Source organism: Leptinotarsa decemlineata, unplaced genomic scaffold (genome assembly GCF_025532065.1).
Source record: "Leptinotarsa decemlineata unplaced genomic scaffold, Ldec_3_MD MMD2_tig00078422_RagTag_RagTag, whole genome shotgun sequence".
NCBI classification, from domain to species: domain Eukaryota; kingdom Metazoa; phylum Arthropoda; class Insecta; order Coleoptera; family Chrysomelidae; genus Leptinotarsa; species Leptinotarsa decemlineata.
Genome location: NW_027412747.1, coordinates 21,035,352 through 21,061,135, shown reverse-complemented (window position 1 = coordinate 21,061,135; position 25,784 = coordinate 21,035,352). Strand labels below are relative to the sequence as shown.

General features: G+C 35.3%; 3 protein-coding genes across 5 annotated transcripts; 1 reads left to right on the top strand and 2 right to left on the bottom strand.

The window, feature by feature from the left end:
- Positions 1-587: 587 nt before the first annotated feature.
- Positions 588-13,260, bottom strand: l(1)G0007 (ATP-dependent RNA helicase l(1)G0007). 2 transcript variants are annotated; one of them, XM_074186353.1, is made up of 6 exons: positions 11,684-13,260; positions 10,721-10,999; positions 6,330-7,036; positions 5,685-5,988; positions 4,176-4,604; positions 588-1,053 (listed from the first exon to the last, which is right to left on the bottom strand). In XM_074186353.1, exons 1-6 carry the CDS (start codon positions 13,152-13,154, stop codon positions 650-652), a joined length of 3,594 nt encoding a protein of 1,197 aa, XP_074042454.1. In that variant the 5' UTR covers positions 13,155-13,260; the 3' UTR covers positions 588-649. The 2 variants fall into 2 exon arrangements, with proteins under 2 accessions (XP_074042454.1, XP_074042455.1); XM_074186354.1 differs by lacking the exon at positions 11,684-13,260 and having other exon boundaries at positions 10,749-10,889.
- An 849-nt stretch (positions 13,261-14,109) lies between these two features.
- Positions 14,110-15,770, top strand: mRpS18A (mitochondrial ribosomal protein S18A). The gene is made up of 3 exons (XM_023168551.2): positions 14,110-14,318; positions 14,606-14,869; positions 15,607-15,770. Exons 1-3 carry the CDS (start codon positions 14,225-14,227, stop codon positions 15,714-15,716), a joined length of 468 nt encoding a protein of 155 aa, XP_023024319.1. The 5' UTR covers positions 14,110-14,224; the 3' UTR covers positions 15,717-15,770.
- A 925-nt stretch (positions 15,771-16,695) lies between these two features.
- Positions 16,696-24,468, bottom strand: mtTFB2 (mitochondrial transcription factor B2). Of its 2 annotated transcripts, none has more exons than XM_074186355.1 (7): positions 23,912-24,468; positions 22,676-22,823; positions 19,118-19,257; positions 18,922-19,065; positions 17,571-17,719; positions 17,387-17,515; positions 16,696-16,971 (listed from the first exon to the last, which is right to left on the bottom strand). In XM_074186355.1, exons 1-7 carry the CDS (start codon positions 24,284-24,286, stop codon positions 16,818-16,820), a joined length of 1,239 nt encoding a protein of 412 aa, XP_074042456.1. In that variant the 5' UTR covers positions 24,287-24,468; the 3' UTR covers positions 16,696-16,817. The 2 variants fall into 2 exon arrangements, with proteins under 2 accessions (XP_074042456.1, XP_074042457.1); XM_074186356.1 differs by lacking the exon at positions 23,912-24,468 and adding an exon at positions 23,174-23,846.
- Between the last annotated feature and the right edge of the window lie 1,316 nt (positions 24,469-25,784).

Here is a 25,784-nt window from a genome sequence, read left to right as displayed (position 1 = left end):
TTGGCTCCTGTTGTTGGCTCCGTGCGTTTGTATTGTTTCCTGATTTTGGCAAACAAGTGTTGCCCATCTTTACACTTGGCTGCACCGCGCTGATGAGGTCAATAGCCAGAAGCACGTGTCCGCGGTTTGCCCCCCTTTTTGGAGTGTTGTGTCCACAAGTTGTTTAATTTTTGATTAATATCATGCACACTCGATGAAATCTCTATTTGTATATATATATATATATATATATATATATATATATATATATATATATATATATATATATATATATATATATATATATATATATATATATATATATATATATATATATATATATATATATATATATATATGTATATGTGTGTGTGTATATATATCATATCATATTTATTGTATTGTTATCATTTTCAATTGTATAAAAATTGTATATTGATTTTGAGAATCCTATTGTTACAGTGCTTTTGTATAATATGATTATATTAAATTAAATTAAATAGTTTCAACTGGCAGATGAGTATATTCTCATGTGGTAGGGTTCTGTCAGACCTGGAATGTTTTCAGTGTACCAAGCCTTTTAAGAGGAAAACAGTAAAAAAACTCAATGAAAAATCGTATAATTTAATTAAAAAAATATTATGTACAATATCCTTCCAACAACTGACTTCTACAGCCCGAATCTTGCAGGCGTCCTTCTTGGAGTAGCCCCCGCGCTAACAATTTCCTGTCCCTTGTGAAGAGCAGCTTCTTTCTTTTCGGCAGCCTCCTTCCGAGCTTTCATCTCCTCCTGGGCCAACTGCATCTGATTCTCCATCTCCAGTAGATGCTCTGCAGCTTGTTTCTTCTTAGCCCTTCCAGACTTACCCGTTTCCTTCACAGAGAAGAACATCGGCCCCAGTTCAGCCAGCCAATGTCCGTCCACCGAAGTTACGCACTGCATGTATTCGCGAGCTGTCATGACGAGTTCGTGATACACCACGTAATCGGGGGTGCTTCCAAGACCGAAGAGAGCTGAGGTGGGGTGCAAGTGGCAGGGCATTCCGGTTCGGCAGTTTACGTATTCACCAATACCTGAAACGAAGATAGACAGATTCTCTTAAAGTTTCAACCATAGTCAAGTTTTGTGGCACAGTGAGTCTCAGTATCACTGCATTTGAATGTGGAATTTGGAACACTCCTCTCCGTTTATCTCAACTCTCCCCCCTCTTTCTCTGTCCCTCTTGAAATGATATTTCACACATATATGATGGAAGTGACTGATACTTGATGGAAATCCATTTCAATGTATTAAAAAAAAACATACTTCAATGTGAGATTTCCGCTTGAAATTTTACAAAACCACGACATGTGTTTCGCTATATGATCATCCTTGGGCATCACATCAAAAAAACCACAGCCTTCAAACCCGGAAAATAGTAACATTGAAAACCTTGACGGCGAAAGCCTTAACCATTTTGTACTAAATCTTTGATTGTATTTGTTGTTTCCAGTTCCGATTGCTTTATTTTATATGGACCATTTATGGTATATTTGTTTTGGAAAAAAGTAAATTTATCATATTTGTCTATATGCAATTGCAATAAGTTTATATCATACTAGCTTACAAAGTTAGATAAATCGCACTGTCATAATTCAGTATCACATGAGTCATGAATACCAATCTTGTAACAATCACTCAATCACAGAGGGTATTGATTGTCAGTCTCAGACTGATGTCATCTACACTGATTTTCCTAAAACAGCCTGGGGTGGATCAGCATATGCACAAAATATTTTTCTGGCTCAAAAGCGCATTATTAGATGTATTGCTAGAGTCTCATTTAACCATAGTTGTCGTGACCTCTTCAAAAACATGAGGATTTTAACAGTTAGTGGTATTTTCATTTGAGAACTTTTGAAGAATATACACAAAGCTTGTGACGACCATATGCGTGTAGATGAACTACACAATTATGATACTAGACAGAAAGGCAAATATTGCATTCCCTTCAGACGCTCAAATATTAGCTTAAATTCACCTACTGTACTTGGCTTGAGACTATAATCGACTTCCACAAAGATATAGATCCCTTTCAAACCGGAAATTTCCTATTGAAGTGAAAAAGATACTAATTGATCTGTGTCCCTACTCCCTAGAAGATTATTATGAATTAGTTTTTTAAAGAACAACCTGTAACATGTATTATTTATTTCACTATCCTATGTTAATTGTATTTTGTCTGCAATCTTTGTTATGCATGTACATAATTTATTTTATTTTATCATTTCACTCACTGTACTTTTTTGTATGTCTATATGTTTTTTGACTTGTCCTATAGCTGTATTTGCTTGAATGGATAAATAAAGAATTGAATTGAAATTGAATTAAAGCGTTCGACAGACTTGACCGTAGTATCCTGCTCAACAAGCTTTCGACTTTTGGGTTATCCAATGAATTAATTACCCTCTTGAAATCTTATTTTTACAACCGTAAGCAGTACGTCCAACTTAATGGCCTCAAGTCTATCGAATATATAGCCACATCTGGTGTACCACAAGGATCAAATCTAGAACCCCTACTGTTCAATATGTTCATTAATGATATCGGAGCTGAGATTGATTTTAATTTCCTTTTATACGCAGATGACTTGAAACTCTATCATAATATAACATTTTCTAATGATTGCAAACGTCTCGCCCTGAATTTAAATTACGTTGCTACATGGTGTCGAAAGAATAATCTATCTATCAACATATCCAAATGTAATGTAATGTCTTACTCACTAAAAACGAACTTGAATTTACACAACTACATCATAAACAATCAAGTTCTGGAGCGTCCTGACACACTCACTGATCTAGGTGTTACTTTTGATTCATCCCTCTCTTTCAATAAACATATTGACACTACACCAGCTTATCGCATGCATAGAATGTTAGTTGGAAATACAAAAGACTTAAAGCTTCAACATTGAAATTACTTTATTTCACTTTTGTTAGATCTAAGCTGGAATATGCATCTGTCGTGTGGAGTCCCTACTATCAGGTTCATATAAATCAACTAGAAGCCCTACAGAGGCGCTTCCCAAAATATATGTCTTTTAAACTTGAAGGCACGTATCCCACTGTAGGAATACCCTATTATGAATTGCTTGTAACTCACAATTTTTGTAGTCTCGAGGTAAGGCGTAAATATTATTCATTTCTTTTTTTATTCAAGGTCATAAACAATATCATCACCTGCTCTCAACTGTTACATATGTTTAAGTTTTGGGTTCCTAGACGGTCATCTAGAAATAGTGTCATATTTTATCTCAACACTCCGCATACAAATATAATGAAAAAATCTCCAATTTATATAATGTATGATACCTCTAATTCTGTTAGTCATGTCCTAGATATATTCAACTGCCAGATTATACAAATCACAAGCCATTTCTTAGCTGACAGTTTTGTTTTTATTTTTTTTTTATATAGATTCACAAATTATATTATGTAAGTTCATATTTGTAAATGCCACTGTTACTCCCTATTCTGTAATTGGGTTCATCCTGTAGAAATAGTGTATGAAATAAATAAATAAACTTTGAATGTCTTCTGATTGTAAGCAAACAGAAGAAATTCACTAGAGAGAATAACATCATTCAAGTTATTTAGAAACAGGTTGAAAAGTAATGGTCCTAAATGAGATTCCTACACCACACCAGATGGAACTGTTAACAAGGAAATACTGGAAATTTAGGCAGTATAAACTGTCCATGAAACAAAAAGTGTCAGTTTACAATGACAGTTGACATGGAACACAAAAACAACCAGGTGTTCTGGGTGGTACATTAACTGTCAGTTAAATAAGTGAGAATTCATTTAATTAATGAAGTATTATATTTATTTCGAAAATTGTGAAATAAATATCTTACCTGAGAACTCCAAAAAAAAGTTCAAGAATGACTTACTTTAACCTTTAAGGTTTGGGATGAGTGTGAACACAAGAAAAATCAAATGATTGAAATCGCTTGTTTTTCATAGATTCTCAAACGGTTTGATGGAGGTAGTTCAACAGTTAATAATGAAAAATGACATTAGTACTTCTTGAACAACATTTTTCTTTAATTTTTTCACTCCTCAAAATGCCGGTATGCTCTTTCACTTCAAAATAGTGTAGTTGAAATTATTCAACCCCTCATAATATTGAAAATAATATAGTTGCAACTCACCTTTGAGTCTTGCAGCTTGATGAAAATAAGCTGAACAAATACATTTCCTCACGACATCCCAATCGGAACCGCAAGATTTAATTTCCAGTTTCTGCTGAATCACAATATCCTTCAACTGTTGGCGCACTTCTCGAACCTTCCGCATAGCTTTGATGTGTATGAAGTGATCGTTGCACCAATGAGAAGAATAGTTGTTTTGCTTCCACTGGTTGTAGACGTTGAGAAACGTCAAGTGATCGCTTTCGGGAACCTGAAACTTTTCTCTGACGCCGTCGGCTTCTTCTTCTCTGCCTTTTGGCCTATAAAAAATCGACGGGACGGACAACATGGAGACTACAATCAAAATTTCGGCGGTACAACCCATCTGTGAGGACACGATCAGCATCTGACATTGAGGAGGGTCGAGAGGAAATTCAGCCATCTGACGTCCTGAAACATACCAAGTTCAGTTGAGCAAATAAATGATAGTATAGAGTGCAAACGTAAATGGGCCCCTCCCTCTCAACTTTTGAACAAAACAAGATATCAAGGTTTATGAAAAAATGTACTGAAATTCACTTCAGTTAATTCCAGTAAATCTATTGGTTCTCTGTTGATCCCATAGATGGCGCCTTCGTAAAGAGAGATGTCGTCGAACTCAGCTACTCAGGCTTGTCTTTTAAGGACAATTGAGTCCAGCAACGGATTGAGTTCTCTGTTTATCCCATAGATGGCGTCTTCGTAAAGGGAGATGTCGTCGAACTCAGGTACACAGACTTGTCTTTTAAGGACAATTAGAGTCCAGGAACGCCATCTATGGAATAAACAGAGAACTCAATACGTTACTGGACTCTTAATTGTCCTTAAAAGACAAGCATGAGTAGCTGAGTTCGACGACAACCCCCTTTACGAAGACGCCATCTATGGGATAAACAGAGACCTCAATGCGTTATTGGACTTAACTGTCCTTAAAAGACAAGCTTGAGCAAGTGGGGTCGATGACATATCCCCTCAAGAAGACGCCATCTATGGTATAAACAGAGAAGGCAATGTGTTGCTGGACTCAACTGTCCTCAAAAGACAAGCTTGAGTAAGTGGGGTCAATGACGTCTCCCCTCAAGAAGACGCCATCTATGGGATAAACAGAGAACTAACTCGATATGTTCCAACATAAAACATTGGTGCGAGAATAACTTCTTGTTGGTCATTCAATAGGAAATTGTTGAAACATGTTGAGTATGCTGATGATACCAATCATCAGTGCAAAACTCTGGTCAAGTTGAGGTCATCAAATCAGACACCTTCAAAAGTGCTCAGGATTATTTCATGTATACAAGATTGTGTCCTAATAATAATAAAGCACAAACGGTACTCTGTACTCTGAATGCTTAATTCTGGAGAAAAATTCACAGGTGAAATGTTTGGGAGTATCATCGGATTTTAAGCTGACATAGACATTCTTGGAAATAAATTAGCTACCAGCGTGTATCTCATCAGAGAGAAAGAAAGAGAAAAATTGAAGAAAATTACCTAATTTTGTTAGGACCCCTGTATGGTCGAGGGCTCCAAGAATCCACAGCTGATAAAGAGAATTCAGGATATTGTCTTGGGGAGGGGGGTCCATGAAGTGAAACTGTAACAGATCCTGCACCCCTAAGGATTTCAGTAACAGAACCGTATTCGCTAAATTAGTCCTCTGGATTTCAGGAACAGTAGTAATAAGAAGTTCCTCTTTATATTGCCTTTCTGTATACAATCTGAATGCCTGGCCTGGCCCTGTTCTTCCGGCTCTACCGGATCTTTGGTTTGCGTTCGCTTGACTGATTGGGTATATCTGAAACAAAAATAAAAAAATATTCCAGCATACTAGACCATCAAATAGTTTTGTACAGAGAAAGAGAGAGATAGAAATACGTGGACTGTTAAAAAAAATTAAGTTATTGTTGAAAATTCGCAGGTTACATACATTCAATTAACTCTATTTATTTGGCTGAACTTAGTAATGTGTACGCCTTATTTTACTATTTGTTTAACTATTTTATTAAATTTTTATGCTTCACCGACTTCATCAATGCGAATTGTAAGTCTTTGGACAATAAAGAACTTTCGACTGAAGCTGATTTATCTAATGAACCTTCAATTCAATACTGGTAATCAACCAAAACGTGGTCTTACCTGTAGAGCATCCATACCGATCCTAGGATTGTAAACCTTCAACTTACAGTAACCAGCGTCGATTACGAAAATAATCCCGTCCACCGTGAGAGACGTCTCGGCGATATTCGTGGCAACCACACACTTCCTAATTCCTTCCGGTGCTTTCTGGAATATCTTCGCTTGCAAGTCAGACGGCAGCTGTGAGTAGATCGGCAAAATGGACAACTCAGGCGCGTTATCGATCTCGCCTAACCTCTCTGACAAAACTTCGCAGGTCACCTCGATATCCTCCTGTCCGGGCATGAAAATCAGAATATCCCCCGAAGGAGGTTGAAGGTGGATCTGCAGGGCTTGCTTAACCGCAGCGTCAACGTAGTCTTCAACTGGATTTTTGCTGAACAATACCTCGACGGGGAATGTCCTTCCGGGTATGGTGAACGTAGGAACATTGCCGAAGAACATGGAGAACTTGGTGCTGTCCATCGTGGCCGAGGTGACGATTAATTTGAGGTCGTGGCGTCTTGCTACGATTTCCCTCAACAGTCCGAACAGTACGTCAGTGCTCAAAGAACGTTCGTGAGCTTCGTCCATTATTACAGCGCTGTAGTGGTCCAGGTCTGGTTCGCGCAGGCTTTCACGAAGCAGAATACCGTCTGTCATGTACTTGATGACCGTGTTTTCGGAGGTGCAATCTTCGAATCGTATCGCGTAGCCAACTTCGTCCCCTGGAAGCAAAAGTTTTTATGGGGTTATGTTAGTTGAGTTTGCTTCATGGTTGAATACTTTTACTTTATATGTATATGTATTTATACAGTGTGTAAAAGACAAATGGAATAAATTCATTATTTTGATTACTGTACATTTATCTGCCCCACATGACCAAGCTCGAGAAACTGCTCCTCTATTTTGCTTATTGTTCCTTGAGATATGGGCGATAAATTAGGAATAGGCGAGCGGGTTTTATCTCCGTAACTAAGCATTTGTAAAACTGTTATTTTATGCATTTCCGTTAATCTAACCATTTGTCAGACTTGAAGTTAACGAACTTTAAACTTAAATTAAAATACTGACAACTAATGTTGTAACATACAAAACAAGTTGACAAGACGTTTTTACCTAACGTTGCCACAGAAATTATCTACAGTTTTTTAAAAGATACCATCTAAAAAGAGCATTACTATGCTTTTTGCTTACTTTCTTATTATCAATACCTCAAAATGAAAAATGTTTTGAGTATATTGCAATAAGTTTTGAGTGTATTTTATCGAATTTCGGTAACCACATGATTTTAATTTATTTTATCTCAATTGTAGCGATAACATTTTTGAATAGAGAATGAAGAGACATTTTAAACCATATATCACAAGCCTATTTACTTCCCATTAAAAAAATTGGGGGTTGTACCTGTCATTCGAGGGGGGTTGAAGGTAGGGGTAGCATTTTTCCGTTGAAGGATGTTAAATTATAATTTAAATTTGACGTGTTTCGGGATTTTGTTAAAATATGTACCGTAACCGAAATAATGTATGTATAATCCTTTTTATAACATAATCCTTCGTCAAAAAATACTAATGCCTAGACGTAAACAATTGAAAATTGTGCCCCACAAAGATCCTTGCTGCGGCTTTTTTTATGTTACAATATTTAGGAAAGATGCTAACGTTTTCATTTGAAGAGATAGAGTCCTATGCTTCGAAGAAAATAATCAGTGTGAAAGCTCTTTTCCGGGTTTTTTAGCTGTGGTCTGCAGATTCTTATACATGCCGTTTCGTCTACTATTGCGGTAGATATTATCAAATGTGATGTGGTAACGGGCGCAGTACCCGAGTTGATGCTCGAGTTGTTTGTTATTCCCAACCCAGAAACTATAACGCTGGTATTTGACTCCAGTTTTATATTATTATTGAAGTCAAACATAGTAGTTTCTCCGTTGGGAACAACGGGAACAACAACGCGAGGACCAACTTGGTTACTGCGACCGTTTCCACATCGCTTTTGATATCTACCGCAGCGGTAGACGAAAATCTACAGACCACAGCAAAAAAAAAACGGAAAATAGCTTTCAGTCATCTCTGGCCGTGAAAGTTCACATTCTTTGAAAATAGCGCCAAATAATAAAATTTGTGGGTTTGTATGTCTGTCTCTCCTGAAAACTTGTGTCAATGATATGTGCCAAACGAATTGAAATATGCAACTGAAAGTATCCCAAGACAAAAACGGAAAAGGTGTTTCTTCGGCGATTTTTCGAAATAGTTTTCAAACAATTTCGAGTGGAAATAGGACCATTTTGTTCCTCTGATGAAAGTATACCAAAAAGTTAGTAACAATTGGTTTCAATCTAATTTCATTCGTAACTCCAAATTTAACAAAGAACAAATTTTGTTTGACATAACGGATTCTACAAAAGTATTGGATTTTTTTCTTAACTATAATAATTATGGAATTGCTTAAAAAAGGGAATTAATTTGAAAGGTTGAGAATACCATAAATTTCTCATTAAGTCAATTTTGGTCATCTCATCGAGCATTATAAAATACTTCAATAAGTTTTTCCATACAGCCAATAGCTTACAGATTATTTATGAAAAATAATAATGGACATAAAATTTCATCAAAGGAAGACAGATTGCTTCTAAAAACTGAAAATTTCGAAAAGTCATTGAACCTTTCTTTGTTAACTCTCAACTCGCACAAACCTCGACTTCTGAGGGTTGCCGTTCCAAGGGAGGGACAAGAACTGGTTAACGGAAAAACATGTTTTAACATATATATATACATTTTCTTTAATCAAGATTAGGAATGTTTGTGTGTTAAGATGTTTTTCTGTTAACTATCTGTCGCAGCCTTATGAAGAACCCTCAGAGTCAAAATTTGTGTGTGATTACCTAGGTATTGCCTTTTAACATACAATTCTCAGCATGGAAAGTTATAAAAACTCTCAGAGCAGGGAGTTGCACAGGGTTCACTGCTCTCACCATTGTTACATAACTTATACAGCTCTGATATTTATCATCACCAACAAGAGAATATCAACCACTTCAGGAATGAAGCATATATTCTCCAATATGCAGATGACACCGCCCTAATTGCGCACGATTAAACGCTAGACAAAGTTATTAACAATTTGGAACATCTTGTAACAATAACAAATAACTGGTTCAATAAATGAGGCTCCAGCCAAACCCAACTAAGTCTCAGTTCATCATATTTAATCATCGGCATTCCGCAACTTCTCCAACAATCAACGTTTACCAGCATATCTTACATGCAAAATCAACAGTTAATTACCTAGGTGTTGCGCTTGATTTCAGACTAAATTTCAACAGCCACGTCAATAACAAAAAAAAAAGAAAGTGATTGCAAGAGCCGCATATTTCACAAGTTTGACAAACCCGGGAGCATGTGCAAACATATCAACAGCAAGCCGAATATATAAACTAATCTGTCGTCCACTTATTGAATACTCGCACCCACTGTTTCTCAATATCAAACAAAGGGCCTTGAAAACAATGAATGTATCTGAAACAACGGCTATCAGGAAAATAACAAGATTAAGGCACCCCAATAATCCCAAACACAACCCTCGAAACTCTCTGCTGTACCAACTCAATGGTATTATCCCTGTTGAGGAAAGACTACCGTCACTTACTCAGAAGTTTGCTGAAAAAAACGACAATGTAGAAATCATTAGAAAGTATGCTGTGACAAGAAACCCCCATACAAGAGTACGACATCAACACCTAACAGAAACACTGTTAGAAAAATTAACAAAACTTTATCAATGAAATTGTTTTCATTGTTCATTTTTATATTCATATAATTCAATTTTTTTGTAATATTGTAAAATAAGCTATGTAATTTCAAAGCAATTTTGTTTAACGGGCAGAATTACTTCGGTCGATAGCCAGTTGAGCAAAATTGAAATTTTGTACAATAAATTACAATTATTATTAGTATGCACATGTTGTTTCACTAAAGTCTTTGTAGTGATTATTTTATACATTATTTGAATTTGATTTTACTCAATATGTGTACAGGTTTGCAACAATCCTGAAATTATTTTTCTGCAACAAATTCACAGAGTAAAACTTTTAATGAGTATCAAGTATGGCGTTCAAACAGTACCAGTAATTGAAGAATGTAAACTTTCACGGCCGGAGATAACTGTATGAAGGCTATTTCTGGGGTATTCTATCCGTTTTTATGCCTATCTGCAGTTTTTTATGTCTGACGTCTATTGCAGTAGTAGACGAAAAGTCAGGCCAGAAAATTCAGAAAATAGCCTTCATACTGTACCAGTAATTGTCTTCCCAACTTACTTAGAGTGAAATTGAAGATTCCCTCTCAAAGTTTCAAACAAAAAAAATCATTCATTCTTTCAGCATAGTTTGTTAAGTAATAAATGCTAACCTAATTGTGTTCCCATTTCGTCACTTACTCGCTTTGCAACAGACATTGCTGCTACCCTACGAGGTTGGGTACATCCTATCATACCGTACTTGCTATAACCATCTTCGTGTAAATACTGTGTCAACTGTGTTGTTTTTCCGCTTCCAGTTTCACCAACAATAATGACGACTGAATTTTCCCGAATAATATTTAGAAGTTCCTGCCTCACGGCGAATGCTGGTAGGTACCTTCGTTGTTCTGTGATCGATTTCTTTCTTGCAAAATCACTGCTCGCACCTCCTGAAAATGGAGAATACGATATAATGAAGCAAATTATATTAATCATAGAAGAATGTAGAGGGTCATGTGAAAAATAAAGCAGGAATATTCAATCCATTATCGATGCTCTTGCACTATATAGGTGTTTACTGAAATCAAAGCTGAGATACCCGAGTAGTTAAATGTCAATATTAAAATTTGAATTACACATACAATAAAATAAGAACATCACAAGCATGTCTGAAATATTAGAAAATATGCTTTCGTGGCTGTTGTCACGAAAAGAGACGACAAAATCTAGGCTGGTAGAAAATTTCATCACTAGTATGGCAAACATGTTCAGTGGTGTATGCATATTATCTTTGTGAAAGATAATATCTCAGCAGATCGGGGAAGACTATTTTGATCAATTATGATTGCTATATCTAATATATAAAAATGGATGTTTGTTGGTTGGTTGGTAAGTGATAAACTTCTACATTGCTCAACCAATCGTAATGAAATTTGACATGTATAACTAATTTTTCATTGAGGTTTTTAGGCTATCAATTTTTCTGTAACTCACCACTAGATGGCGCTGTAGAACAATTTTTTGAAAGCACTGTTTTATAACGCTGCGCACCCCTAAGTTCATTGATTCTGATTCTGTCAAAACGATACAGCAACATAGTACTAGTATCTAATAAAAGAAAATTCAAAAATTACCTGTTTCTTTCATATGCTCCGCAAACTTATGATCGGCTTTATAATCTGTAGTGTCGTTGTCCTTATCAAATTTCTTGTCCTCCTCATCAACTTTTTTCTTTATACCCATTATATTACCAATTTTTGTACCGCCTAACTCCCAATGTTTTTTCTGTGCTTTGCGCCTTTCTTTTTGTTCTCTAAAGACCCTAACCAAATGGGAACCCTTTCTCGCTACTAAAGCCATATCCGAAGTCGGGTCTCGCACGGGAATAACAGGTTCCGGTTGTTTAGTGAACACTATTCGACCATCAAGAAAAGGTGGTACTATATTATGAACAAGTAGGTGTACCCTGTCTATGGACTCCTCATCAAAGTCTTCGTTCACGTCAACGGAGTGTACGACACCTGACGTCAACATCCTGTTTCTCTCCCATAGTTCATTATCTTTGTTAATCTGCCTCTGTTGAGCAGACATCCTTTTTTTCTTCCTTTGTTCGAGCTGTTCCTCTTTTTTTTTCGTGTATTCCTCGCTAACACCCGCAAACGGATTCTGTTCATTGTCATAACCCTCATCCAAATTGTACCATTCCCTATCCAAACGCTTCTGCTCTTCTTCCCAGTGTTCTCTTTCGACTGTGGCATCCCATTTCAGGCCTTTGTCGCGAGTGCTTGGTGTCGCGCCTGTTTTCTTTCTCTCTTTCATCCACTCGTTGAATTTATGAGCAGGTGTAGGTCTTGGTGTATCATCTTCTAAGAGATTCCCAGACCTTTTATAATTGGAAGACACAGACCTATAACTTCTCTCTGATGACCAATCATTGCTTCTTTGTTTATATACAGATGGTGTTGGGTAATCCCATGTAGACTTTTTTGATGGAGCAGGCTCGTCTTCGTCCCAAGGACTTCTAGAAGGATTGTCTTTAAGATGAATGTTTGGTGTTTTGGGCTCATCTCCAAACCTAGGAGTTCTTTCTCTTCTTGAATCACTACGCTCACTTCTCTTGTAATCTTTATCTCTGTGCCTGTCTCGAATGTGTTCTCTCCTCCTTTTGTGAGATGTGTAGTCATCATGTTTGTGTGATCTGCGCTCATGCTCTTTGTCTTTAGTGGTGGCATATACACCTTTCTCTTTGGACTTACTGGAACTTAGTCTCTCTTTATACCGTTCCTTAGCTTCTCTGGTGATACCTCCTGTATATGTAGGAGTTTCCTCCTGAGGGTTTCGATATTTTCGTTTTTCTCTTTCAACTGGAGTGACTTTGTCGGTTGTCAGAGTTTCACTCGTTTCAGTATCGGCGGTATCATTTTCTTCGATTTCAAATGACACCCTTGACAATTCTCTTTCCTTTCTTTTTTGAGCGGCCAACTTATCCAAGCCAAATAGGGAGGGCAGAGGAACCTTGAAAGAACTAGTCTGTTTTTTTTTGATAACCAAACCACCTTTAGTAGTCGAACTGCCTTCCAATCGATGAATTCCTTCGTCGTCCATATTTATTATGAAAAGAGAGATTTATAGATAAAAAATATCTCAGACCAATGTAATAGGTACCTAAAATAACAAATGTTACCTCTGAAAATATTCATACCAATAATAATATTTCACGATTACCAACTGTTGAATGGATCCTAACCATTTCAATGAAATGTGGTACGCAAGATAGTAAAATGGTAGTTTGTTTCATGATGTAACTTTTATTAAATACTTATTCCATATGCTGGAAAATATGCTATATGCTAAACAACAAATAAAAATTCTAAACAATATAAAATTATGCTAAATCTAGCATAAAATATGTTAAATTGGCATCACTGGAAAAGACCCAAAAAAAGTCAGTTGGTATTAAATCACAGACCGCATGATTATTGAGTCAGAGCGCAGAGCGGTTTGTTTTTAGTTTTTTAGATGCGCCATGAATTGCCTCGATAATCGGCAACGTTTGCATATCTAAATTTGTTTATGTAATTTACCGCATTTGGCCTATCAAACTGACGACGTCTTACTTGTGAAATCATGATGAAAATAAGTTTTATTATGGCTAATATTACCACTTCGCGGTTGAAGAAGTTTCACTTCAAAAATCCTTGTGCAATGTTCCTCAGAAAACAGGAATCAAGTTACAAAGGCATCCTAACTAAAACCAACTAGCAGAATTTTGAATTTTGTTTCGATACACTGCAGTCAAATCTGATATCTATTTGTGCAATGTTCTTCAAGGAGAACACTGGCAGCGGTACTTGTGGAACAATCCTGTTATTTAGGCCAGTAACTAGTCCAGACAGGCCGGATGTTTATGTAATATGGTAGTTAAATTTCTCTCTCTCTTTCTCTGTTTTTAGCTTTTGCTTCCATTCAGGGGCATTAAGCCAAAATGGTAGTTAGATCAATACACCAAAAGGAAGCAAGTATTAAAAAAAAACGTGAAGAAGAAGAAAATAGTGAAGAAGAAATATTTGTCTAAGTTTGAGGTTTAGTTTTCTAAATGTTCTAAATGTTGATTATGCTAATTAGTTGGTTAATGAGAAATCAATAATTTTTTTAGTGTCAACTTAGAATTGAAAATGATCCCGTTATTAAGACTTACTAGGAATGTAGTCTCTACCGTCTCCCAAACAAGGCAAATTTCTATTTTTCCGAAGTTGCAGCTAAAAGAAAGTAAGAATTATGACTGGCTAATGAATGATTACTGATACATGTATCGAACTATAATTCTCGAAATTGCACATGAATTTCAATAAAGCCTGTCAGCCGTGGCAACTCCAGATGAAGTGCCAATTCCGTCACATGAAAAATGTGAGAGAATTTAGTATTATGTAAAAAATAATGAAAAATTCAAACTAATGTCACTGGGAAATGGGAGGCTTCCAACTTGTATGAATGCGAGTCCCACAAGTACTTTATTCGACTTTCTTCAGTTAAAATATATTTGCATTGATTTTCAGTTCGAGAAGTTCAGAAAAATGACAAGGAGTTAGTGATCTACGGTGAAATTGTTTCCTCAGAAAGAGAACCATTTTTATTGAAGAACAAACATCCTACTGCATGTCCCATATGTGCCAGTGGCATTCAAATAAAACATACAGATGTACTAATCATCAGCCAGTTTGTGCGGTCCGATGGTTGCATGTTACCCAGAAGGATAACAGGATTGTGCAGGACACAACAGAAACGCATGTCTTCTTTAGTTACAATGGCTCAAAAAGCTGGTGGGTATTTTTTTAATGAGGATTGAATGCTAGTAATGTTTTTTTGTTGGATGTAGAGGGGAAAATGTTCTTTATCTAAACATAAAAAGTATAATTATCATCCAGCAGGATTCACTCATTTGCATGACATAAATAAAATAATCAGTACCTACAGTGAATTAATAAAATGTTACACTAATAACGTTAACAATATTACAACACATCCAAGGGCTTATAAAAAGGATTACCGAGAGGAAGAAAATTGATGCAATAATAAATGAATATTAACAGCAATAATCAGTTGTATTAGATGCGCCTAATAGTTCGTGGGGTAACAAACAGATGGCGCTACATATATTAAATCCATATGATTTTTAGTTAACCCTAACCTTCAAAAGATATGTGTACAAATTTCACAGCTGTCGATTAGTTTGTGAAATGGAACTTTTTCAGTGAAGCAACTTTTGTTAGTTTGAAGAAAATGGATAAAAAGTAATTTTGTGTGTTGAAGCATTTCTTCTTGACAAAAAATAATACCGTTGAGTATTGAACCAACTTATTTCCTTTAAATACCTGTTCTAGTTTTGAATGAAATTAATGGCAACAATTATATAATAACTTTAAATTGATAGGGTTATATTGATATCGCCCTGTAAATTACTTCAAGATATTGATTTGGAATCATTTTTACAAAGTATTATGTTTTGAATGAACTTTTTTTTATCGAAATCATGTTGCTTTAAATGCCACTTTTTCAGGTTTGATGCCTAATCTCACACCTGCCAATAGCAATAAAGATCCCAAAAGAAGATATGGTTGGAAGAAGTTCAACAAATATTTTGATGAATCCACTATAAAATTTAAATAATCAAATCTTGTAAAAAACACGCTGAATTGTTGTCATTAAAACCGTATATAAGAAGTGTTGTTTTGTTTACCTCTATTTGAAGTACTCTAGTTTCAGCAAAAATTTCAGATGTTTGCATGAAACTGGAAAGTAATTTATGTTCTCATAAGTAGTTTACTCAATAAAAAACGGTCAAATTTATTTTCCACCGATAAGGATGTTATGAAAAACCCCTGCAAAAATAGTTTCACATTTATATGTGGAAAGGACATAGTGGCTCCATCTTCCGCAGAAAGGGTCGACTTATTATTACTCATTCAAATGAAAATAAACAAAACTTTAAGTAGTAAGCTTCGTCTATGAGACAGAGGGAGAAACATGTTTTGTTTCAACCTCTTTCAGTGAAAAATATTTTCTACAATGAACATCAACGATTGACGAATGCCTCTTCAATATTATTTCGATTCTATTCAAACTCAACTTTACATTATCTCACAGCGTCACTGGCTTATAGTATCGACCGCCGAAGAGATTCGTCGTTTATATATCTCTGCAGCTTTCACTGCAAGACAACCAATCAGAACCATAGAACAAATACAACACATTTATGATCAATACGAATTCCTCTGATTCGATCTTCAACAGGTCTCATCAGTAGTGCTAGGCTGAACCGCAAATTAATTCCTTATACCTTCCCCCCGTCGGGGTTTAGTGCCAGGAGATAAAATCTTCACCGCCCCGTTACTGTATGGTCCTCAACCTACTGCTTGGCACTTCAGCAATATTGAAATCTGACCTTTCGTGGTTGGAAGGCGACCTCTTGTGATTAGGATTAGGACTCAACAATTCTTAAAGGACGAGCCTGAGTAAAGGCGATGACATCTACCCTCACGTAGGGGATCGAGAGATTTTGAGTTCTCTGTTAATCCAATAGATGGCGCTTCTTCAAGAGAAGATATCGCTCTCACTTCCTTAGTAAACAATCAATTAAAAACTACCCTGTACTTGATTTTTTATTATACTTAAATGATAAATCATCACAGTTTCATTGGCTATCGTTCTCATTTTTCAATGCTTATATTCTCATTTCCCATGAAGAGGATGTACAGCTTATATTGGAAATTAAAATTTTTCTTCCATCTCCATTTTTTCATTTATAATATTTTCTTCCATATCATCTACGCTGTATGGATCATATAATTCAGTCTTCAAAAACGAAGCTTCAATCATTGCCATTAATGGACTGCTTTTGTAATTAGGATGCATGATTGTTTCCCTGAAAAAAATACTGTATATTATATTGGCCAGATTAGATTTATTAAAAATGTGTGGACAATGAGTATCAGTAGATATGAGCAGTAAAGTAAGGGAGACGAATTTATTAGAAGCATCGGCAATAAATGAATTGAATAAAAACCCCAATTTCAAAACCCCCAAGGACAACTAGAACTATGCAGCTTGAATTTGTGAATTTTGACAACTAGTTTAGGATCTATTAATAGTTTTTTTGAATCAATACTCAATAATTTTGATGTTATGAGAGTTAAATAATTATTGTTTTGGTTCTCAACCAGCTAAATCAGCTTTAACAAGTGGTACAACAAAGTTCCAGCATCACTAAATAACACTTTGGCTGATTTGAAGAGCATTTTGTATACATAGCTTAGTTTGAATATCAGTATGGTACTCACTTAAAAAGCGTTGATATTTCTTCAGGTGTCAATTCATTGAATTTAGTGAAAATATTAACCTCTTTTGGAAAATGCTTGTGATTCATAGATGGAACAATAGCATTGAAGCCAGAGCCAGGTACAAATTTCCTGTAATACGTATAACAACTGAACATTATAATAACAATTTACAAAAACTACTCACTCCATCAGTGGAATAACACATTTATTTCCTCTCCCATATAACTGTTGAATGAAATGATACAGTCCTATAAAATGTTCTGCAGGGACAGGGAAATCTTTCTTGAAGTTAATTTTTACCAGGTACATCTTACCAACATCAAAATCTTGCATCTAAAATATTTTCAAGATAAGAATTAAAAAAAATGCTATACATAGGAAAAATAAAAACGAACTTTCTGAGGAATGAATGTACACTTCCAACAAACACTATGTACTGAATAAATAATAATATTGTCCCTAAAGAAATAATGATTCAAAATTTATACAAAGGGGGTACCCTTTCCTCTCATGCAGACCTACGACTTTCTAGGTACGTGTGGCAGATACCCAACTGAAAAACAACAACCCACCCAGCTAATGCCGCACAGAGAGTTGAAGTAAAACCATCAAGCACCTGTGCAACGTCTTCGACTTGGAAGATTCGTCGCATTAACTTCGTTTGGTCGATCCGACCAACCAATAGACCGGTTTCGGGATGATTGCCCCATCATCAGTACCGAGCATGGTCTCTTCAGAACGGTGTGAACCGTCTGAGTATCACGACCAAATGAAAATAATTCCAGCTAGTCATAGAATCTCCCTGCAGTTGATTCAGTGGGATGTCTACTGTGCCACCTGCCACACATACCTACAATATATATATATATATATATATATATATATATATATATATATATATATATATATATATGGCAATTTTTTTTCAATATGAGGTAATTTTTTAATATCATTTTGATACACGCCATCGGTTCGATCAACAGATGACTCAAACCATAAATAGCAGTAATAAACGAGGCTTTCCTAGGTGGTCTCTTGCAAAGTCAAGCTTCAACACGTAGAAAATGGAAATCAATGGCAATTTCTTGAAATTCATTAGAAATTTACTCAGAAAACAATATTTTCCGAACAAGCAAAAGATTCCTGGGCAATTTGACAATAAGCTTACATGGAAACCATATATCCAATCACTCTGATTAACTTACTTGACAATAAACTCACATCGAAACAATGACATGACTACTGATAACGGAACTCTATTACGAAAACGGTAGATGCGTTATTGTTACAGCACAGTTGTTCAATAGCCAAGATCTGGATAAGCATTTTAGCCGGAAATACGTCACAATTCGTAGAGAATTTCAGAAATAGTATTTTTGACAAGGAAAATGTCCATGTTTACTTATGTTTGAATTTTGGTTATATATGGGCTATAAGAAAACTTTAGATAATGATTTATGGAAGTGTACATTTCGAAAATTGCAAACATTTTTAAACTTTCACTTCTATCCTATGTATTTCCAAATTTTTCTCACAGAATGTTTATATCTGCCAAATTTCTCCCATGGTAAAAACATATCCCTGTTGAATGTTTCAAGAAGCTCATGGTCAAACAACAGATTAAACATTACTGACAAATTCCGGTAGAACTTTCCATCTCCTTTGTTAGCTGACAAAATCTACGAAAAAATATTTTAAATTGAGTGGATAAAACTGTAGAAAAGAACTTACTTTATAATGTTTTGGCTTCAAAATAGCAAATATTTGTATTCGCCCGAAGCTCACGGGAGTAGATTGAAAAAAAAAACACCTAATCAAGTGTTTGAAAAACTCCACTGTCGTTAACGTTCCCACAACAGTCAATACTGGATCTGAAAATATCAAAGGAATTCAATATTACTTCTTCATTCATTTCTTAGAAAATTACAGTATTGAAAAATGTATTGTTACGTCCTTGGTACAGCTAACCGGGCGATCAAGCTAAAGTACCGCCACTGGCACGATTTTGACAATGAAGCGTGATGGCACATAGGCGCGCAACGATGTTGTGATTTGGAATAACATGTGAATAAATAACGTGGTATCTTGCCTTGCAAAGACGTGATTAACGATAGTGAATCATAAATGTGCTGTATTTGGGCTCTGGTTTTCAACTAGTTGCCTTGCAGTGTGCGCTGCAGTGGGGAACAAAGGACAGACGGCACTAGTCAACAGAAAAGGCCCGATTCTACTCCACGACAACGCCTGTCCGCACGTTTTACAAATCACCGTCCGAAAATTAAACGAAATAAGCGTCGAGGTTCTGCCTCGCCCACCATTTTTCCCAGACTTCTCGCCAACCGACTATTTTCTTTTGAAGAACTTCGATAACTTTCTCACCGGTAAAACCTTCGCTAATCAGGACCAGACAAAAACGGCCTTCGTTGTCTTCATCAAATCCAGAGCACGCAGTTTCTACGCTGACGGAATCAATCGACTTGTGTTATGTTATCGAAAGTGCACTGCAAATTGCGCTTATTTCGATTAAAATATTCACCGAGATATTACAGTTTTGCTACACAGCATCTTCATCAGTTGAACTAGTACATCAAACTCTTCTACGTCTTTTATACAGGGTGTAACTGAATAAGTGTAAAACATTTGAGGAGGTGATTCCTCATCAAAAAAAAGATAGGATCTTTCATATAAAGAAACTTCATTGGAGCATCCCTTGTTAAGATTCAGCCCCTCAAAGGGGGTACATAAAATTTGTATAACAATTTTTTTCACAAGCACTGAAAAAGTTACAATATTGAAATTAACCTGACGTTTTGTACTACCAAAAAGACACTTAGCCAGTAATTTATTTGGGTTACCCCATGGTTGTAAGGGGTGGAAAACGCAACCCCTAAAATTTATTTCCAATGTAACTTTTTGTCTTATTATTTGTTTACGATTTGAAAATTTATTTCCGATAGCCTGTTTCATTCTAAACAAAAAATGTCTCTTGGGTTTTTTGCCCAAAATATACCAGTTCACAGCAAAAAATGATTTTAGGAACAACTACAGAGATACATCGTCATAAATGCGAACTAGATTTATTGTTATTTTGTAGTTAGGGTAAAGGGTAATAAATAAAACTAATTTATTAATAAAAAAACACACAACATGTAGAAATCATAGTAAATGTTCAATATGTCTACCTTCAGACATTACGCATGCGTCTAGACGTCGGCGCATTGAGCCACGTATTTGCTCAAATATTCCTGGAGTCTCTCTGATTATCCTGCACGCATCGATGATGCGGTTTCTTGAGTCCTCTACATCGAGAACAGGAGTACGATAAACTAAATGCTGTAAATGACCCCAAATAGAGAAATCGAGAGGATTGAGATCCGGGGATCGAGCGGGCCAGTTCTGTGGTCCTCCTAGACCTATCCACTGATTTGCATATGTTTCAGTTAAATGCTGACGTGCTATTTGACTAAAATGGGCGGGGGCCCCATCATGCATCAAAAACATATCCCTTCTGACGCCCAAAGGAACTTCCTCCAGCAGTACTGGATGCACTTCTCTTAAAAATTGAACGTATGCCTCACCATTTAATCGAGGAGGTAGAAAATGCGGCACAATTAAATCATCCCCAATAACTCCGAGCCACACGTTAAGAGAAAACTGTTCTTGATGGTTAGTTTCGACAATAGCGAGGGATTTTCATCAGCCCATATGTGGTAATTATGAAAATTAATAATCTTGTCCCGAGAAAAACTACATTTGTCTGTGAATTCTATCGTCTTCAGAGAGTCACAATTTCTTCTAATCATTTCCAGCATCCAATTGAAAAAATCAAGACGGCTCGTAAAGTCTCGCGGTAACAGTGCCTGTACTCGTTGCAAATGGTAAGGGTATAAGAATTATTCCTTTAAAATTCGAAATACCGTCATATGATCAACATTTAGCTGGCAATCTTTCTAGTACTGGTAGTAGGTTGTTCTTCAATCAAATTAAGTTCTGCTTCCTCAAGCTGTGGTGTTCGTACTTCTCGATGGCGACCACAATCCTGGGTTCTTTTGTCGAACGAACCAAATTCTCGAAATCGTTGATGAAGTCGAGCAAATATTCTATGTGAAGGATGCTGCCATTGAGGATACATTTCAACATACCTTCTAGAGGCTTCTAACCCATTCCCCTGCGACAGACTGTAAACGTAATGAATATCAACCATTTCCTCATTTGTGTATGCCATTTTAATAACAAGTGAATTATTAAAGTAACAAATTGAGAACAGAACAACAACACACAATTAGTAATAATTCAATTTCGAAAATTCACAAACTGACACCGTCATACCAATTTTAATTGTCACTATCGCTAATAGCTACCTACTAGATAGATTAGTTTCGTATTTTCGCATTTATGACGATGTATCTCTGTAGTAATCCTTAAATAATTTTAGGGCTGCGAACTGGTTTATTTTGAGAAAAAACCCAAAAGACATTTTTTGTTTAGAATGAAACAGGCTATCGGAAATAAATTTTTAAATGGTAAACAAATAATAAGGCAAAAAGTTACAATGGAAATAAATTTTAAGGGTTGCGGTGCTTGTGAAAAAAATTGTTATACAAATTTTACAGCCCCTTTAAGGGGCTTTATCTCAACAAGGGATGCTCCAATGAAATTTCTTTATATGAAATATCCTATCTTTTTTCCGATGAGGAATCACCTCCTTAAATGTTTTACACTTATTTAGTTACACCCTGTATAACAATAAGTACCTAATTAAAAAACTTAATTAAATGAATGATGGATTCTGGTAAAACAGGTGTGTTTTGAAAAGAAAATTAAAATGCAATATTACTTTCTAGAAGTACCTAATTATATAATTATCACCATGGACAGAATTATATTTGAATATCAAATAACACACTATATTGCATTTCTTACTACAGATGTTGATAGGTCAACCTTCAGTATCATAAAAACCAACATCAACGAGACAATTTCAGAGGTGAAAGAAATCAAGTTGTTGTGAGTAATAGTTGTTCATAACTTGAAATGGTGCAAGCATATTGCCTCTGTAACAAATAAACTGAGGAAGCTCGAATATGAATTTCATCACTTAAGAGAGATTTCTGAATGAAATTAATTCACACAAATCACTTGCTGAATCACAATTACTTAATGCCATTTTGTATACGTGCCTACAGAAATACGCAATATCAATACCATTTTTCACCGGAAGTACTACAAAACAACGCGTAAGAATTCCTGATTGTTTGAAAATAAGCTCAAATAAATATATTTTCTCACCATCAGTCCAAGCCCGTTTGGGAATATCTTTGAAAAAGATATGGACTCTACCTTGGTTTTCATGCCGATCTTTCAGGTCCAATATATTTAAATCGAAAAAGCTTTCACAGATAATCTCAACTCGTTCTGGGTAAGTTATGTTGAAGTTCTGCAATAATAAATAATTCCTTAAAAGCACTCTTTTGGATAAAAGTGACAATCCAAAAATATTTATACCAATAAAATGTTATTACCTAGTATATATTATATAATGTTAAATAATGCAGATATCTCAACAAAAAAAATTGACTAGGATAAAAACCAATCTGATCATGTATGAGTGAAAATGAACTTCTTTTGGCTTAATAGTACTAAAATAGAAACACTTTTTGAAAATGTTGATTTTATAAATTATCATGTGGATCACGTTTTACATAGGTCAAACTGGAAAAATATTTACTACACGCTTGAAAGAACATAGAAACAGAATGATGAAATAAATGAACATATGCCACTTACCTCCTCATAGAGGAACATAAGATGGACCATAAGTAGTAGCAAATACAGTTGGAGTAGACATTATTGAAAATCAGGAGTAATTTGCGTCGCGGTTTTGTGAATTTTCAAAGTGAAAATCTTATGATAAACTGTACTAGTAAGTTTAAAAAAAAAGTTTTGTTAAAGAAAACAGTTACTTGTGAAAAATTCAATTAGTATTTTATGAAAAATACAGCCCTGACCATTGAGATTATTGAGACTTAGGAAGCATAGTCTAATGTTAATTGTAATCTAAGGAAGAAAAGTTTAGTCTACCCTCTTTGATTAATTCTTAGCAAATAATGCCGACTCAAAACTCTCAATAAACAAATTACTCACTGCCAAGAAATCTTTGAGACAATTGATCATGTCATTGTATCACATAGAGGGACAACTTTGAATTTGGCACAACATTTTTTAGAAGGATAACTTTGAATTCGGCACAAATTAATTCGATCTGAGTAGGATCAGTGGTCTCATATCTAAAATAGATGACCACCGCATAGACCTGTTCATGGCATCAGAAAAACCATAGATCAGAAAGGTAGTTACAAAAAATTACAGAAACACAAAAATGCAAAAATAGCTGATAAAACTCCAACCAGTATTTCTGAAAATTTCGTTTGCTTTCTTCTAAACATTAGTTTTTTTTTTTATTCAAAGATCTATCTATCTATCTATTTATCTGTGTACCTATCAATCTACATTACATATGTATACCTGCAGTATTGACAAACATTTGTCGCATTTTTCATATATCCTCACTCGATTTACACCTCTTTCGAGCAACTCGGTCGATACAAGACCTAATCCGGCATTCGCCTCTGCGATGACTTGTTTTTTATCCAAATTCACCGAGGCCAATACATGATTGGCAATATTTCTGGCAATCTCTGGACATACTAAATATAGGTAGTCAATAGAGTCTCTTGCTGCAATTTTTTTATAAATTGCAGGTATGCGATGGGCCACTTTAAGATGAGGATGAAAATTAATAAAATTTTTTATCTGTCTCGATCCTGCTTTTCGAATACTATTAGTGAAAACAAATCGAGGCTTTAGTAATAGCAAGTTGGCAAAGTTTATTTTTAACATAATGTATAATTCCAAACACTATTCATGAAAAATAAAGACATAGTTGATAACAGTTTTCTTTGCAAGTTTTTTAGAATAGAAATAATACAATAATCCACTACTCTTAGGTTTCAAATCCTATTTTTTGAGGTTAATTGATAACTTTCATAATGTTTTTGACAAGCAGTCAGCAATGACTGAAGTGTGCAGTGTTGTCATATTGTCACACAGAGATTTTCTGGACAGGGAACGTCAAATATTGCAAAAATATAAACTTTTCCTTGGTCGTATCCAGAAATACAAATTGAGTAAGATGTTGAATAATGCGGAAGCTCTGCGCACGCTTTGATATGAATCGATTTATTTCGTGAGATTGCATATTGCAATCAGATTCGTAAAGCTGTTATAATAAGATTCAGTACTTGTCAAGATTTCGGTAAATTTTTTACCTTCATCTGGACAACTAAAATAGTAGATTACATGATGTTATTTATAAAGATATAAATATGGAAGACTCACTAACGAGAGAATAAAAAAAAACCTACACAAAACGAACATATAAAAACATTGAAAAAATTGAATTAGGTCAAATTTTGACAGAGTGTCATGTGGAAAAAATCTGAATACCAAGTGATTTTCTCCTATCTTTCACTTATTTAATTGGGAATGTATGAATCTGGCTCAAATTGGCTCATCTGGCAGTAAATGAATTAAGCCGCGGAGAGCTGCTGGACGCGAGTATTGTCATTAAAAAGCGTTGCAACCATGCAATACCAAATGTTTTTTGTTCAGTGAAATGAAGAAAGTTCATTATCCAGATAGCACGTCAATCGAAAATACGAGAATAAAGTTAAATAGCAAACAAAAAAATATTGGCTATCTTGTACATATCATTTTGGATTATTGTGCTTCACGTTTGCGAAAGTATTCCATTTCATCTATGGAAACGCATTTCTAACTTCTACAAAAATCGCACCAAACAAAAAATAAGTCTAATACGCTTTCAGTAATGAATTCACTCATTCGTCAATTCGAAACATATTTGATAACTGATGTGCATTTAACATTGCTGAATAGCCTCACTCAGCTAAATACTTCTCTCAAAGATTCATAACAACTCAAAGCACAACAAACATGAACATGTTTTCCTCATGTTACCGTTTTATGTCACCATTTGTTGAGCTTAAAGTCACCCTTATCCATACAAATTTTGCCCTTTTATAGTGTGTAATTTTGAATGAAGTTAATATATATGTCTCCTTTTTCATAGGGCTTGACAAAGATGCATAGAAACCCTGGTGTTTCAACCAATTCACTTTCGTTCTGTCAAAAACTATCGGCACGAGAAATGAGATTGACCCAACTTTGTACACATGTTGATAGATGGTGCAAGAATCGAAATCTGTCGTGCGTATTTTGTTGAGAAATTCAATTTAAGGACCATAACGTAAAAATATTTTCTATATGATTTTTTTCAAAATGTAAAAAACATTGAAAATTGATGTGGCAACTTGACATT

What these genes read in the sequence shown, in the direction of transcription:
- mRpS18A (XM_023168551.2), top strand. Translation starts at nt 14,225, where the DNA reads ATGATCCCGTTATTAAGACTTACTAGGAATGTAGTCTCTACCGTCTCC. An exon ending in GAAGTTGCAGCTAAAAGAAA is followed by an intron (nt 14,319 to 14,605) that starts GTAAGAATTATG and finishes ATTGATTTTCAG; the next exon opens with TTCGAGAAGTTCAGAAAAAT. An exon ending in TACAATGGCTCAAAAAGCTG is followed by an intron (nt 14,870 to 15,606) that starts GTGGGTATTTTT and finishes CCACTTTTTCAG; the next exon opens with GTTTGATGCCTAATCTCACA.
- mtTFB2 (XM_074186355.1), bottom strand. Translation starts at nt 24,286, where the DNA reads ATGTTAAAAATAAACTTTGCCAACTTGCTATTACTAAAGCCTCGATTT. An exon ending in TGAAGCCAAAACATTATAAA is followed by an intron (nt 19,066 to 19,117) that starts GTAAGTTCTTTT and finishes ATTTTTTCGTAG; the next exon opens with ATTTTGTCAGCTAACAAAGG. An exon ending in TTGGCAGATATAAACATTCT is followed by an intron (nt 17,720 to 18,921) that starts GTGAGAAAAATT and finishes AAAATATTTTAG; the next exon opens with ATGCAAGATTTTGATGTTGG.